Below are 16,241 nucleotides of genomic sequence, written 5' to 3'. Positions count from 1 at the left end.
CCCCACCCAGGCTGCTGCTCCCACTGCTTCCCTTAATATCTTCCTAATGCTCTCTACTTTCCTTTCTAATTTTATCACCAAAGAAGTCACAGAAATGAATATGGGGATTCAAAAGAAATAAATTCAGTACATTTTTAAAAAATTATATAATATAGGAATTCTCTATCACGTTCAATTCATTCATCTGTCAAACACACATGCAGTCTCAGTTTTGTGCCAGGCGTGAAGTTGGATGCTGGGGGTGAAAGTGAAAACAAGAGTGTCTGCTGAGAAAGATGAACAAATAAACAATCAGTTTGCTAAGTGTTCAGCTAGAGAAGCGCAGATTGCTAAAAGACCTTAAACGGTCTGTAATCCCCAAAGGGAGTAGGGACTAGAGAAGGCATTTCGGTGAAAAAGGTGCCTTTGCGCGTGGGCCAAACTGCCAAGCGTGGGAGAACAGGAAACACTTCCAGGAATACTGAGGAAAACTGGACTTGGTGCCCAAGTCAAAGGAGCTGAAATAATGCACCCTGGAAAGTGGTATGATCGTTTCTGCATCTGTTCCAGAAAAACCTGCCAAGATATGATTAGTATAATATCCAAGAGAACATCACATGCCCCTGTGTGTAAGAATGCAAGAAGGAATTATTTCTACCAGCTTTTAAGCTCAGCAACAACAGAGCAGACACAAAAGCCACAAAATGTGCTTAAGCTTTATTTCAATGACATGGGGATATTACACATAATCAGCTTGTGAAAGAGAGGAGTGGGTTACAAAGCATAAAGCTTTGTTGTTTGGAGAAGACAGATCAGACAGCTTTTTATGAAGTTTAAAAAAAAAAATTCACAGAGGAATAAAAAGTTGTGGGAGAGAAAGTAGAAGGGAAAGTAAACTGAGGATTGTCCAGTCCAACTGTGAATTCCCAAGGCACGAGCCAGGAGGTTCAAACAACCCACTGCTTCCTGAGTACCTGTTCCACTTTTCAAAATAGCCACAAACATAAAACCAGCCTAACTCATTCTCTGCCTACAGTTGGCCCTAACCCCCAAATACTGGGAGTCAGTGATTCAATAATTTATTTTCTATTTTGCTCTCATATAAAAAGTATGCTGGTTGAGTGCCCCCCCTTCAGGGCTTCTGCTAAAGACGTTCTTTAATGGCTCCTCATGAAGGTCTGGATTATTGCTGACCTAAGGAGAAGATGAAATATGGTTCCTTGGTTTAATTCTATTAGTTCCCTCTTGAATGGATTCTTTTTTTTTTTCCTTCCCTCTATGGAGAGAGACTTCTTTTTTTGTCACCCAAGATGAGTCATTTAAGCAGTTTTGATTCCCTCTCCGTGAGTCTTACAATAATACTAAAATCAACTCTCAGTAACTTTAGTGTCCTTTGCAGGAAAAGAACTAACAACGATTCAAACATAATCACTAACTTATGTGGGGCTCACTGACATTCAGAGTGGAAAAGGACTCTAAAATGCTTCCTCCAGTGTTAGAGAATGTAAAAACAACAGGAGAAGCCAAACGAAGTGTAGGATACATGATGCCAGAAAGAAAACGAGAAGACCCAAGTGACAGCCTCGATAATGTGACAATATACTAAACTCGGTCAGTCAGTCAATATTTGTGCTCCTATTATGTACCTGACACTGTTTTCAAGTGTTTGTGACATATTACTAAACAAAAACAAAGGTTCCAGCTTTCACTGTGGAGAGGGGGAGAGGGGGCAGAATTTGCAAAAGATAGACACTAAACAATAGACATGTGGAGTAAATTAGACAGTGCAAATTATATAGTAAGAAGAAAAGTGTTATAGAAAAAGGGAACAGTAGACAAGGGCAAGTAATTAAGGGGGTTTAGAGGACCATTACAATTTGAAATGGGGTGATCAGAGTAGGCCTCAATTCAAAATGCAGAGACTTGAAATGTGGAGGGAAGCAGCCATTTAGGAGTTGCAGAATACTTAACAAGTTACTTGGCCTCCTGCTGACTTGGTTTCCCCATTTTTAAATTTTTTTATTATTATTTTTTTATTAGTTTCAGGTGCACAAAACAAAGTAATACTTACACGTTTATCATTTATATCCCTCACACTGTGTCACCCCCCTCCCCCCATCCATTATCCCTCTGACATCGCACGGAGCCATTACATTTCCACTGTCTCTATTCCTAATGCTGTACTCCGCTTCTCGTAAGTATATACATATACATATATATATAACTTGTAGTTGACGTTCACTATTGTTCAGCTTCAGCTTCAAGTGTACAGTGCAGTGATCAGGCATCTACATCTTCCCTGAGGTGGTCTCCCTAATGAGACAAGAGTCCATCGGATACCCTACAAAATCTTTACAACATTATTGATAACATTTTTAGAACTAAAATAATGATTCTCTTCAAATAAGGGTGTTATGGACACTGAGATGGTGATTAGTATTATTTTTTTAACTAAAGTTTATTGGGGTGACAATTGTTAGCAAAGTTACATAGATTTCAGGTGTACAGTTCTGTATTATAGCATTTATAAATCACATTGCGTGTTGTGATTATTATTTTAAATAACATTTTAGTCATTTAATCATGTAGAATAGTGCGAAGGCAATGGAGGGGAGGGGGCAAGGAAAATGAGGTTGCATTATGAAGACGACTTTCTAAAAGAAAATCACATTCAGGCTCTATTTTCCTATGTGGACATAAAGTTAATATTTTCCAAACTCTACCCAGGACATAAAAACAATGAGCACAAAATCTTACAAACTGGGTAAATGCGTATTTATTCAGTGCTGCTACATCATCTATTGTTTTAGATTGTTTTTTAATTTTCTTCTATACATCGTCCAAGCTGATGTCATCTGTTTTATAGAACGTGGGATCCCAAAAGGCAAGGACTAGACTACTTAACTATTTTTAAATGTTTGCACGATGTCATAAAGAGGCTGATATATAAGAAATACTATTCAGTCATAATTAGAAGTATCTTGTGTTTCTTTTTTTTACAACACAAACCTATTAGTTTTAACCCAAACATCTCAAAGCATATAACAAACAGTTGCACACATTTTCAAAGCACCTTCAGGGGTAGACAGGCAATGTAGGGCGATGTAAAAGCACAGGCCTTGGAAATAACCAGCCTGCGTTTCAGGACTCAGCCTGATCACATGTCAGCTGTGCAACTCTGGCTAAATCACTTAACATCTCCCAACTTGAGTTACTTCACCTGGGAAAACTGGAAAAATAATACTTATCCCCAAGGTTTTGTGTAAATGAGCTAATGGACGCAGAAGTACCTGGCATCGTGCCTGACTCATAAAAGAAATTAAATAAATGTTAGCTTTCTCTTCGCCAAATCTTCTCCCTACCCCCTTCATCCCAATCCCCAAAACACACACACACACACACACACACACACACACACACACACACACACACTCACATACCATCAGTGAGTAAATAAAGGGCGTGCTTTAAACTACAAGCAGAGGGTAAGAGAGAGCCACGGTCTCCTTAGTCCATCCCACTAGCCCTGGCAGCCTCTCAGCTGTGGAATCCCTGGTTATTTCCTTTCTCAAGGAGGAGACGCTATTCTGGTTTGACAGACCCTTTCCTGGACACACTCTCAGAATTCCCTAAGGTTCTTATCGTGGCTGATGGATAACAATGCAGAGACTATGGGAGTGAATAATCACTCTCCCCTAGCTAAAAACTTCCTTTATTGACTTCTCGAACTTCCCGTAAGTATTTTGCTGCCAAATCAACCTCTTGGTCTATGCAACTATGAAAAGTAACTCTCTTGAAACTGAAAAAACACATTTAGCCCTCACCAATAAATCACACTGACTTCAATTACTAGCCACTTAGACTAGTAGACTATGAGAATATCAAACCATTAGAATATTTGTAACATTAAGTTGTGTACATTTCTATTTCCTTCCTTAACCCTTAAAATGAAAACAGGAGTGAAGAAAGAGGCTTTTCAGTTATTCTTTCTACAAGATAATGTGGATGATAGCAACAGTATGTCAGTAAAACGTCAGTTAGTGTCTAGAATGATAGCATTATCTGTTCATTGAAAGAGAAACTGAAAGCAATATAATAATAGTTTCTTCTTGTGGCTCACAGTTAAACAGTCTAAGTTTGCTATTATGTGGCAGTGACTTTTTTGCTGTATCCCAAGCCCAAAGCACCATGCTTAGGATGTAGCTGGCAGTCAATACATTTTTACTGAATGAAATGAATAAATTACTATTTGGTTTTACACCCAGGACCAGCATATGACCTTTAATCCCCCAAAGATAAAACACACCGTCCCCGTTACATGGGAACCATATGTACACCACCAGAATCTGAGATTCCCATTCCGAAAGAGCAGGGACAACTGCTTTCTGAGGCAATTCTGCTTACTTAGCACATTATTCCCCCCTGCAGTTTTCCTTCTTTTGTTTTTGTACTAAGGATATTTGTATAAAAACAGAATCTTTGTTGCTTAGTAATTCATCGGCTCCAGCTGCTTGTGTTTTGTTCCCAATCAAAATTCTGGGTCTTTGGCCGCCTTGTCATTTTTAAAAGGAGTTGAGTGAATTGGCCGGGCCCGCTTCTTTCTCCATCTCTACGGCACGCTGGGCCCCAAGCTCCCATACAATGCTCCCCTTTTTGCTTCTATCTTGGGGTTATGTCTGATGGTGCCATAGGTAATCTATCAGCGCTCATCCAAAAGTACTCACTGAGTAACAGAGGGCCACCCTCACCCCAGTTTCAGAATTCTCTAGCTTCACATCAGGGCAGGGTTACCCCAAAGTCAGAGAGGGTGCTTGGAGAGGGTTTGGAGGGCCAGAAGTCCAGGGGAAAACCACAAAAGGGTAGGTGGGTACATTTAGGTAGATAGGAAAATACAGAGAGTGCCCAAAAAATGTATACACATTTTAAAAATGGAAAAAAACTGTATGAAAATTACACTGATGGTAACCGCTTTGAGCACCTCTTGTAACTGCAGAAGTCAAGCGTGACTTGCCTTCACCTTTTGTTATCAGTATATATTGATATTACAATTTTTATACAGGTTTTTCCTTTCTTAAAATGTGTATACATTTGTTTTGGCACCTTCTGTATTATTCCATCAGAGGTGAAAGCATAGAGGAAAGCTGATCGATCCCCAACTGTGACTGTTAATTCAGTTTAAAGCACTTTATGTATCACACATGCATGATTTCCAATGTCTAACTCTCACTGTGTTCCTTTCCATTCCATAGACTTGTCTATCGGTTTCCCACAGCGGTTTCTCTTACTTCTTGCTGTTTCTCCAGGAAGCACAATAAACAATTTCCTCGCCACTCATCATCATAAACCCTGACACGTTCAGTTACCCTCTGCTCAGTTTATGAACCACATGGGGCCCATAAAACCGCTCCCTCACCAGCAACCCACCTCACCCCAAATTCTCACTTCTCCTTTTCCCTGCCGGGAACGATACTTCCTAAAGGAGCCGCTGAGCCACACCCACCACCTTCCTTCTGTGCAGGACCTGCGTCTCCCCATCGCCGGACACTAGGGCGACTCCTTACCTGGAAGGCAGTTGCACTCAAAAGTGAAGTCACTGGTCTGCCGGCAAGTGCCTCCATTGACACAGGGGGAAGGTGCACAGGGCACGTAGGGTCTGTCGCAGTGCTGGCCTGTAAAGCCTTGAGGGCACTGGCACTGGTAGGAACCCGGTAGGTTGAGGCAGGTGCCACCATGCTGGCACTGTCCTGGAATGTCACACTCATTGACATCAGTCTCACATTTCTGTCCGGTGAAGCCTGCGAGGCATTTGCAGGAGAACTGGTTGGCCACAGTGGTACAGGTACTTCCGTTTGCACAGGGATGAGACAAGCAGGCATCCGTCCACTGGCACAGCTTACCTGAAGGAAGGATAACAGGCCTCAGTATTGCCCACGGAAATGGGAGTCAGCCCATTTCCCACCCAGGGAAGTTCTTGCATGGAGAATCCCTGAGCTCTCTGAATTTTACAGGGAGCCCCAATCAGAGCCCCCTCAAGACCATGGGATACAGGCACTCTTCCAGACCCCCAGCCACTTGACATAGATACAAGGATTCAATGGCGTACATGGAGGGGACCGTGGGCTGGTTACAGGAAGCACAGCTCTGCAGGATTCCATCAACCGCTGTGGCACAAAAGAGTCTGGATTCATCTATTGTTTCACACCTCCTTGTCTTTGCATAAGCTGCTTCGCAGTTTGGGTGCCAGCTTCCTTTTGGTTTACCTAGACAACTCCACTCATAAGCCAGCACAGCTAGAAGTTACATCTATTTATCTGTCTGTCTATCTATCTACCTACCTACCTACCTACCTACCTATCATCTCTTTCTCTCTCTTTCTCTTTCTCACACACACACACTTGCACATGTGTACACACACGCCAAGTTTTCTGTCTCCTTTTGTTATATCACCTGCCACAAAAAGCCAGGGGCCGTATCCCTGTGGTAGGCTCTCACACCATGTCTTTTGAATGAATAAAATGTATTGATATTTTTTCCGCACTATATAGTTACTAAGTAGACCTCTTTGAAGATAGAAATAAGTCAATACGACTTCTCTTTCCTTTAAATACAATACACATGCATATGTATTCTGGAAAACATTTTATTAATTGTGCTTTTGCTACAAACATTGCTTGATGTGTTTGAGGAATTTGAAGAATCTCTGACTCCTGGTATGTGAAAACTAGACAAAACTAGAAGCTGTCATGAGAATAAAGGTCTAGAAAGGTAAATCTAGTAGACTCTTTCAGGTAGAAAAGTACCAGAAGAAGCAGGAAGACTCTGACATGCTTAATATTAAGGCATAACTCCAAGGAAGCAAAGCAGGTTCTCTGAGGTAGAACGAGAGGGGGAAAAAAACCCTAAAACCTCCCATGCTATTAATAAATTTGGTGTTCATGTGACTTTTTGTTGTCATTAGCTTAAGCTTTTTTTTAAATGAAAGATGTGATACCCGCCCCCCCCCCAATTTGTTATTACTCCAATAGGTTGTCAAAGCAAACATACAAATCTGTGATCCCCACAGAGAAGCAAATGAGAGCTATGACAGCTTTTCTAAAAGAGAAAAAGGGGTGACATGAACACAGAGAAGTGCTCTCTGCCCATCAAGGAAAGTCAAATCAAAGGGGAAAGGTGCAATCAAACACGGGGCCCAGCACATATATCTCAGGGTGCTAAGCAGAGGGAAGATTAAGAAATCGCTATTTTCCTTCCTATTTTTGTCTGAGAGGTAGTTACCTACAGTGGAGGAGAGATTAAAATGGTTACTTCTGGCAACCATGTGTATCAGCGTGTTCGCCTATAACTGAAACAGAAAGGTCCTTGAACTTGGCTTCCCATAAATGTGACGTCATGTAGGCACTAACTTCCTGCCACTGTTTCTTCATCTGAGAGTAGAGATTAGCTAATAAGGTCTGACTAAGAGGCTGTCACAAAACCAAGGGTGAACTTGACCTGTGGTGATTCCTGAAGTGACAGACGAAAGTGGCAGATGTGACAAGGTGATCAGAAGCCCACAGGAAACCAAGAAGAAACCCTTCAAACGGCAAAGGAAGAAGTTTTAACTTGGGGGAGCATTTCAGAGTAACATTTTAATTATGAAGAAGGCCTGAGGGCCATTTCCACTGGTTAGGATTAAAGTGTTTTAAATGGACATGCCCTCCCTTTGCTTTGTGGAACAAAACAGCTCAAAACCACGCATCAGGAAAATATGATTTTCTTAACCACCCAGTCTCTTCAGTGACTCATAGCACCAATGCTGCCACAGTCATGACGGAGATAATGGATCACCCGCACTCTCCTCGACCCCTACCCACACTTTTTAATAAAAAAAAATCCACAAAGCAAGTATTCCAAATGAACTGATCCAGTCTAGCTTTCGGAGTACGCTGTTCCACTTTTGGCTTATTCGATTTATAGAACTATTGGTGGGGTGGGGGGGAAAATGGTGACTGGGTCTCCTTTTCTCATCCAACTTCATAAACACTTAGGGTTCACAGGAACTGACTGCCTACAGAACTATGAAAGGACCCCTAAGACAGAGCTTTAAATAACGCTGGGCGATCGCCAACTATAGAAAAGGAAAGTCCCAGCAAAGGGTGCGTAATAGCATGGAGGCAACAGGAAGTATGACATTTTCAGGAAATGATGGGGATGATGGCATGACGAGAGCTAGATGCCTGTGGGGGGGTGAGGCTATATAATGATGTCAGGTCTAGTCTGTGGTGGGCTACAGAAGCCACGCAGAAGAGTTTGCAGTTACCTTGTGGACGATGGAAAGTCAATGCAAAGTCATTGCATTGCAAGCAAGTGAATGTGTGAGAAGATTTGCATTTCTAATTGAAGATATGGTAATGTGACAGGTGAACAGCGTGGGGAGATCATAAAGGCAAGGAAACCAGTTAGGAAATGACTGCAGGAGTCCAGGTGAGAGATGACAGGGACCTCAGCTGCAGGCTAGGAGAGCAGATGGAGAGGAGGAAGACAGGTGAGAGGGAATTCAGAGGGTGTGTTGGGTGACTGGGTCCTAGGGGGTTAAGGATGAAGAGTAAGGAGTTTGGAGTCCTCAGAGCAGGGGTGTCCAAACTGCAGCCCGCGGGCCAACTGCGGCCCGCAATCCATTTTTAACTGGCCCACAGCAAATTCCAAAAATATATTTAGTTTACTTAAATAAACCAGGTGAGTCAATACGTACTTCACCTCGAGTGAGTGGCCCGGCTATTTGTGTATGTTACCGTATATGGCCCTTGGAAAAAAAACGTTGAAAACAGTTTGGCCACCCCTGCCTTAGAGGATGTAACCTATCTACGTCACTTGTTGAGTTTGAGGCACCTGTTGAATTTCCGGGGATGACACACAGTAGATAGTCAGAAATGTGAGCCTGAATGTCAGGGTGGGGTGGAGCGAAAAGGCTGACTGGGAGAGTTATCAGCAACTGGTGAAGATGAGGACAGCTGTGCAATCGGAGACAGCGAGAGTCCCCGTGATCCGGCTCAAACGGGGTCTCAGAACAGAGTTCCAGGGAAACAGAAATGCAATGGCAGAAGCAAAAGGAACCATCAGAGTTCCGGAAGCCAGAAAAGCCAATGACCTGCGTGTCTAGAGAGAGGAGATTTCAAGAAGCAAGTAATCAATACATAGCACGAACGGCTTGCCTTCTGTGAACGGTGAAGGGATTTCTGATGCCCAATCCTGACACGTAGACCTTAGACAGTCAAATACTTCTGAGTATTGGACCCTTTCTCTTTCTCCCCTCTTAAAACTCTCAGCAGGACGGTAAAGAGAAACATTCACGTTTCTTACCACAGTGGCAAGAAATGTACACCAGAGTTGGGAGACCCTTAAGAGCCAGATGTCAAGATTTAAAAGATGCGAAATAAAGGTACCTGCTGAGAATAGGACAGTATGGGCCCGCGTCCCCTTTGATACCTGTAAAACCGACTTGGCAGGTGCACTCATAGTCATCCTGACTGAGCACACGACAAGTGCCTCCGTTCAGACAGGATGGAGACGAATAGCAGGGGTGAGTGGTCGAGTATTGGCAGTCCTCGCCTGTGAACCCCAGGGCACACTGGCACGTGGCTTTCCCCAACATGGCCTGGGCCACACACGTCCCACCATTCTGGCAGCGGTTCTTCTCACAGGGGTCTCGATGTTGACAATATTCTCCCAAGAAGCCCTCTGGACATCTGTGTGGAAAAGAGCAGAGTCCATGAAAACACGTGACTTCCTGCAAGTCCAAAAACTTACAAGGTAATGCCGTCCATTCAAGAAAACATCAGACCGTGAATTGAGAGACCTGAAGGCACAACCTAGAAAACTGCCTCGCTTTAAGAGCAGAAGTGTTTAGCGAGCTTAACCACACACTGCCATGTCCCTTGGAGTCTAGGCTGGTGACAGAATACCGGGTGGTGACCCAACATTAACTGCTATGGCCGGTCAGCATGACCTTTCTTCAAAGGCAAAAGACAACTGCAGCATTTTTCATGTATGGACAAGGCCGGTATGGTGGAACGGCACCTTTCCGTGCAGTATTGTTGATACTTGTCTATTTAGATTCGTTAACTTTTTCATTGGGACTAAGCCACTGACAGGATTAAGACTCTCACATGATAATGCATGGCCTGACCCTTTCATCCTCTCCAATTTGGATTCTATAAAATACCACATGTCTTCTCACAATTAAGCACTAAGAAATAGCAAGTTTTTCTTTCCGTTTCCACTGAGACATCAGTTGGTCTGTACCTAGATTTCTGGGTTATGTTCACGGGCTTGAGACTGGGATAAAGAAAGAATGGTACAGGAATGGGGAAGGGTTGTACGGCGTTTTTTTGTGGTTTTTTTGTTTGTGTGGTTTTTTTGTTTGTGTGTTTTTTTGTTTTTTTTTACTTAAATCTGTTACTATATGAGGAGCAGGCAGCTTTTTTTTTTTTTTAAACCAAATAAAAAAAGCACACAGTATAACTAAGATGACGTTAAAATATCTAAGGTACTATATAGACACCAAAGTAAAGAAGAAAAAAAACAATTCAGGAATAGCATTCCATAACATTTTCCACATGGCGTGTTGAGGAATCTTTTTATGTGCCACCCATTGAATCAAAACATACACAACCATTCCAAATTGTCTGCAGTTTTTATGACAATTCTCTCTGAACAGCATATAAAAGGCATGGGAACTCTCTATTTTCAGAACGAAGAGGTTGTTTAAATGGGTCCTCTAAGAAGCATCTACAAGGAACCCAACGACTTCGATTCTGACTGTAAAGTTTACCATTTGGCTGTTGCCCTAGATATTTGGTTCAAATGATTTCCCCATTTTACTCTGCAGAGGATAGAAAACTAAATTTACAATGCTGTTCCACAGTTGCCTCAAAGACAACACACTGAAACTGTAAATCTTCTACCTCAAAACCAGCTCCTATCACAGTTTCCTGTGTCCATACTGTGTCCTGATTCTCCCAACACCCAGATGGCAAAGCACCGAGCTCATGTTTCCTCCTTCCTGTCTTGGCCAATCGTATCCAAGATGTTTAGTGAGCCATTGGTTGGCAAGAGGAGGTCTTTAGAGGTCACAGCTATTGAGAAAGAAGGAGGACCAGATATTAGGGAACTAAGACTGAATATGCCAGAAGAATTACGCAGTAGCTAAAATGGCTGGAGGAGGAAACGGAGCTGGTAAGTAGGGATGTCACTGGCCGCAGGCCCTTTCCCCAGCCCCAGAGCTGGTACTGTCAGTGTGGCAGACCCAGGAGCAGTTAGGGCTCTGAGCAGCTTCCCGCAGCTGAGGTTAGAGACAGAGAGGCAGTGCAGAGAAGGCACAGCCCTGAAACCAAAGACTGGCTCAGGTTTCCAGGGGGAGGCGGCCCCTCGCGTGGTCAGAAGGTCTCTTTGGAATACTGGTGCTGTGACCTCGGACAAGTTTCTTAACTTCACTATTATTAGTTCTCACAGATTTTATATCATTTGTAAGGCACCTTACATCAGGGGGCTATTGTCAGAATCAAATAAAATCATGTGTGTGAATAACCTTCCATTAAAAAGTTTTGCAAATGAAGAGCATGTTTTCTCTCTTTGCATTTATTGAGGAAAGTAGGATGCATTCTTTAAATCACAGCTTGATTTGATAATAGAATAGGTTATTTTCTGATTTTTTTTTTAAATAGGGGAGTAAAACCTGCCAATGTAGCATGGCTAACATTAACCCTGAGCTATATTATTAAAAGCATTTGCAACTTATTCGAGAACTCTGTTATGGATAATGTTAAAAACTGTCGCACACTTCTCATTTACAGTGACACTTGCTGATGATACTTGCTTCTCCAACACCGGAATTACTCACCTTGTAAATAATGACAAACTTTTTTTTTTTTAAATTTATTGGGGTGACAATTGTTAATGAAATTACATAGATTTCAGGTGTACAATTCTGTATTACATCATCTATAAATCCCATTGTGTGTTCACCACCCAGAGTCAGTTCTCCTTCCATCACCATATATTTGATCCCTCTTACCCTCATCTCCCTCCCCCAACCCCCTTACCCTCTGGTAACTATTAAACTATTGTCTGTGTCTATGAGTTCCTGTTTCTCATTTGTTTGTCTTGTTCTTTTATTGTTTTTGGTTTATATACCACCTATCAGTGAAATCATATGGTTCTCTGCTTTTTCTGTCTGACTTATTTCGCTTAGCATTATACTCTCAAGATCCATCCATGTTGTCACAAATGTTCCTATATCATCTTTTCTTACCACCGAATAGTATTCCATGGTGTAGATATACCACAACTTCTTTATCCATTCATCTATCGAAGGACATTTTGGTTGTTTCCATGTCTTGGCCACCGTAAACAAAGCTGCAATGAACATTGGAGCACACATGTCTTTATGGATAAATGCTTTCAAATTTTTTGGGTAGATACCCAGGAGAGGGATTGCTGGGTCATATGGTAATTCTATTTGTAATTTTTTGAGGAACCTCCACATGACAAACTTTTTAATATGGGTAGGCTGTGCCCAGTTTTTGTACTATTACACTGGACTATTACACAACCACCTCCCCAATAATACCAAGTGCTATCTGCTTAGAGAATGCAAACTCATTGAAATACTGGCCTCATAAGCACATAATGAAAACAGAAGGTTCCCAGGAAAACAAAAATGAAAAACTGTGAAAGCGTCTGAAGCCAAACAAAAGTATTGCTTTCTTATCCGTTACTAGGATGTAATCTACATAGTTGCTCCTTGTATGGAAAAGTATGTTTCAATTACAATATGTTTAAGAAACCAGTAAAAGTAGAGCTTGGCGAAGTACAGCTGGCGGGTCTACTCTGGCCCATTGCCTGTTTTTTGTACGGCCTGTGAGTGGAGGATAGTTTTGACATTATTAAATGGTCGGGGAAAAATCAAAAGAAGGATATTTCGTGACATTTGAGAAGTATGTAAAATTCATATTTCAGAGTCCATAAATAGTCTTATCGGCACACAGGCACACTCACCCATTTACGGATTGCCTATGGCTACTTTTGCATTTCGATAACAGGGTTGTACAGTTAAAGTAAGACTATGTGGCCCACAGAAATATTTACTCTCTGGGGCTTTACAAAAAAAGTTTGTCAACTCTTGAGTGAGAGAATATATGAAGCCTAATTCTATAAATAGCATCTAATATGCTCATTAAGAACGATGTTTGTGGTAATGGAAAAGAATGTTCTCACATCAGTTTCCACAAGACTATCACACTCATTTATTCATGCAATGCATGTTTAGTAAGTGCCTATTATGTGCCAGGCATTGTTATAGTGCTAGGAAAAATCCTTGAACTTGTGAAGTTTCAATTCAAATAGCAGAAGACAAAAAAATCAGTAAGTAAACCACATAATTTGTTAGGTGGAATCAGTGCTAAAAAAAATAAAACAGGAAAGGGGGATAAGAAGAGATGGAATTAGAGACTGTATTTGGTTTTTAAATAGGAAAACCAGAGAAGGCCTCGCTGAGAAGGCAGATTTGAGTCACACCTGAATGAGGTGAGACAAATAACCATGCAGGCATCTAGGGGAAGCGTGTTCAGGGCTGAGGGAATAGCAAATGCAAAAGCCCGAAAATTAGGAATGGCCCTGGCATGTTTGAGGACTAGCAAGGAGACCTCTGTGGCTCTACAAAAGGAATTTAAGAAAAAGAGTTAGCAGAAAACAGATGAGACCTATACCGAAATGTGGACCATGGGAGACCTTTAGGCCACTATAAAGAAGGATTTAGGGTTTTACTCTAGTGAGACAATATTTAGGTATGATATATGAGTACAACTGACTTACTCTCCTAGGGCCCAGGTATAGAACCACATCTTATTTTTATGTGAAACTAGACCTATTGTTGGCATAATAATAAAAAATTAATTTCTTATTTAAGATGTTCTAGAGGGCTAGACATCAGCCTGATTCTTTACCTTAAACCATGTACACGTCTCTTTTAACGTACATTTTCACTAAGCTCCATTCCCCCTTTGCAAATTCTTCTTCCTTCACAGCCAAACTTCTACAACTGTAGCCTAGTTTCACAGGTATTTTCCCTGTCTCTTCCATCTACTTCTCACTTGTCCCTTTGCAACAAAACTTTCCTTCTAATTATTGCCCAGAAGTCATTGCTATATTGTGAGAGCAATGACTTTCCCCTGGTCAAGTTCAGTGGTCTCATCTGAGATTTCATCATAAGGAAATTCTCCCTCCTATAGGAGGTATTGCTGCTATCATTTTAATCTTTTTATGTTTGGTTTCTCTGACTCCCTCTGTCTATCTAGGTACATGTTTAGTCTTGATTGTTTATTCCCCTTCTTCTTCCTCATCAATTATGGCCCCCTTAAAGCTAAGTTTGGGCTGCCCTGACCTTTTCTCTCATGTGTATTTGTTATTGTCATTGTTCATTTGGTTTGAGACAACTACCGTCATGTATCTGACTCCCAAATATACAGCTTCAGTTCCAGATGTTCCGTTTACTAAAAGTCATCTCCTTACCTAATATATCCTGCCAATACTTGAAACTAAACACTTAAAGAGTGGCATCATTTTCCCATGAGACTTGACTCCATTTTTCTAAGGCGTCCATCCGTAATCGGACAACTCACTTTGGGTTAATCCTTTTAAGTTATACATCATTTATTACCACGTTCTGACAACTCTTGTCAACTGAATTCCTACAATACTTATCATTTACGCTCATAGTTTCCTCTTTTGATATAAATTCTGATCATCTTAAATGCCTCAGGACAGACATCTCATTGCGGGCTTTTTCCTCACTTCCACCCTTGGAATAATAGAACCTTGGGATTCAAGACACCTTAAGGTAATTTCTACCCGGTGAGATATTTCTTTCTAAAATACCCCTAAAAGATGATTACCAGCCTCTGCTTAAATACAAGCAGTTAAGCATGGTACCTGAGTAACAGAATTTAACAAATGTTTGAAGTTATTATTGTTCCTGCTATTAAGAATACAGATGCTAGAACCAAACCACCTGGATTTCAACCCTAGCCACCCATTTACTCGATGAGTGACCTTGAGCGAGTTACTAAACCTCCTTGTTTAAAATGAATTTAATAATGTCTACCTCATAGGGCTTTTAAATAATTGTAAAGCACTTAGAATGACATCTATCACATAGTAAACACCATCCATTTGTTAAGGAAAATAGAATTACTGGCTCACTATTTTAACAAGTCTTCAGTGTGGGTGGATCTCACTGTCAGAAAGCTCTTTCTTTCAGATGTCTTAAAATTCTGCCTCCCCTCCTAGTAGGTCTATATCCAAGTATAGCTGACAGCATAAGTCTACACAAAAATCTGTAAAGAATGTTCATAGCAGGATTATTCAGAATAGCAAAAAGTGGAAACAACCCAAATGTCTGTAAGCTGATGAGTGGATAATAAAATGTGGTGTATCTCTGTACAATGACATTAATTGGCCATAAAAAGGAATGAATATCCATGCTATGATCTGGATGAACCTTGAAAACATCACGCAAAGTGAAATAAGTTAGACACAAAAGGCCACAAAATCATATGGTATGATTTCAGTTTTATGAAGTGTCCAGAATAGGCAAATCCACAGAGATAGAAAATGTATTAGTGTGCCCAGGGGTTGGGAAGAGGGGGAAATGGAGAGTGACTACTAAGGACTAGAGAGTTTTTTTGGGGTGGTGGGGATGGGGGGGAGATAATGAAATGTTTTGAAATTAGATAATGGTGATAGTTATATACATCACCATGAATATACTAAAACCATTAATTTACACACTTTTAAAGGGTGATTTTAGTAGCATGTGAATTATACCTTATTTTTTAAAATAATGCCTCCCTACAATTTCCACCAACTGGCTATCCCTGTTCTCTAGAACAAAAAGGCAGAGTCCCTTACATGTCACCCTTCAAGAATTTGATGACAGTTATGTTGACCCTTTGTTTTCTTTCTTCCGGGACTCAGTGCTTTGAACTGTTCCTCAGTCTGAAATTTTTTTCAGATTTCCTCACCATTTCATTGGCTCTTCTATACTTAAAACAACCACAGTTAAAACAGTGACCAACATTTTTGAAGCACTTACTATGAATTACGTATTTGCTAAGCATTTTACCGCGATTATCTCTTTTAGTACTCCCTCCAACAGTACATTACAATCTCTATTTTGTGCATGAGGACCTTGAGGCTTAGAAAGATTAAGATTTCACAGCTAGTAG

General features: G+C 41.1%; 1 protein-coding gene across 1 annotated transcript in view; it reads right to left on the bottom strand.

The window, feature by feature from the left end:
* Window positions 1-16,241, bottom strand: part of NOTCH2 (notch receptor 2) — a 147,850-nt gene that overhangs the window by 78,135 nt on the left and 53,474 nt on the right. The window contains exons 3-4 of the mRNA XM_081026861.1: window positions 9,445-9,704; window positions 5,541-5,876 (exon numbers count right to left, since the gene is read on the bottom strand). Coding sequence (XP_080882987.1) covers window positions 5,541-5,876; window positions 9,445-9,704 — 596 coding nt within the window. The remainder of the gene's footprint in view (window positions 1-5,540; window positions 5,877-9,444; window positions 9,705-16,241) is intronic.

The sequence above is a fragment of the Rhinolophus hipposideros genome, assembly GCF_964194185.1.
Source record: "Rhinolophus hipposideros genome assembly, chromosome: 19".
NCBI classification, from domain to species: domain Eukaryota; kingdom Metazoa; phylum Chordata; class Mammalia; order Chiroptera; family Rhinolophidae; genus Rhinolophus; species Rhinolophus hipposideros.
The sequence above is the reverse complement of the archived record's forward strand: the minus strand, read 5'-3'. Positions and strand labels throughout refer to the sequence as shown.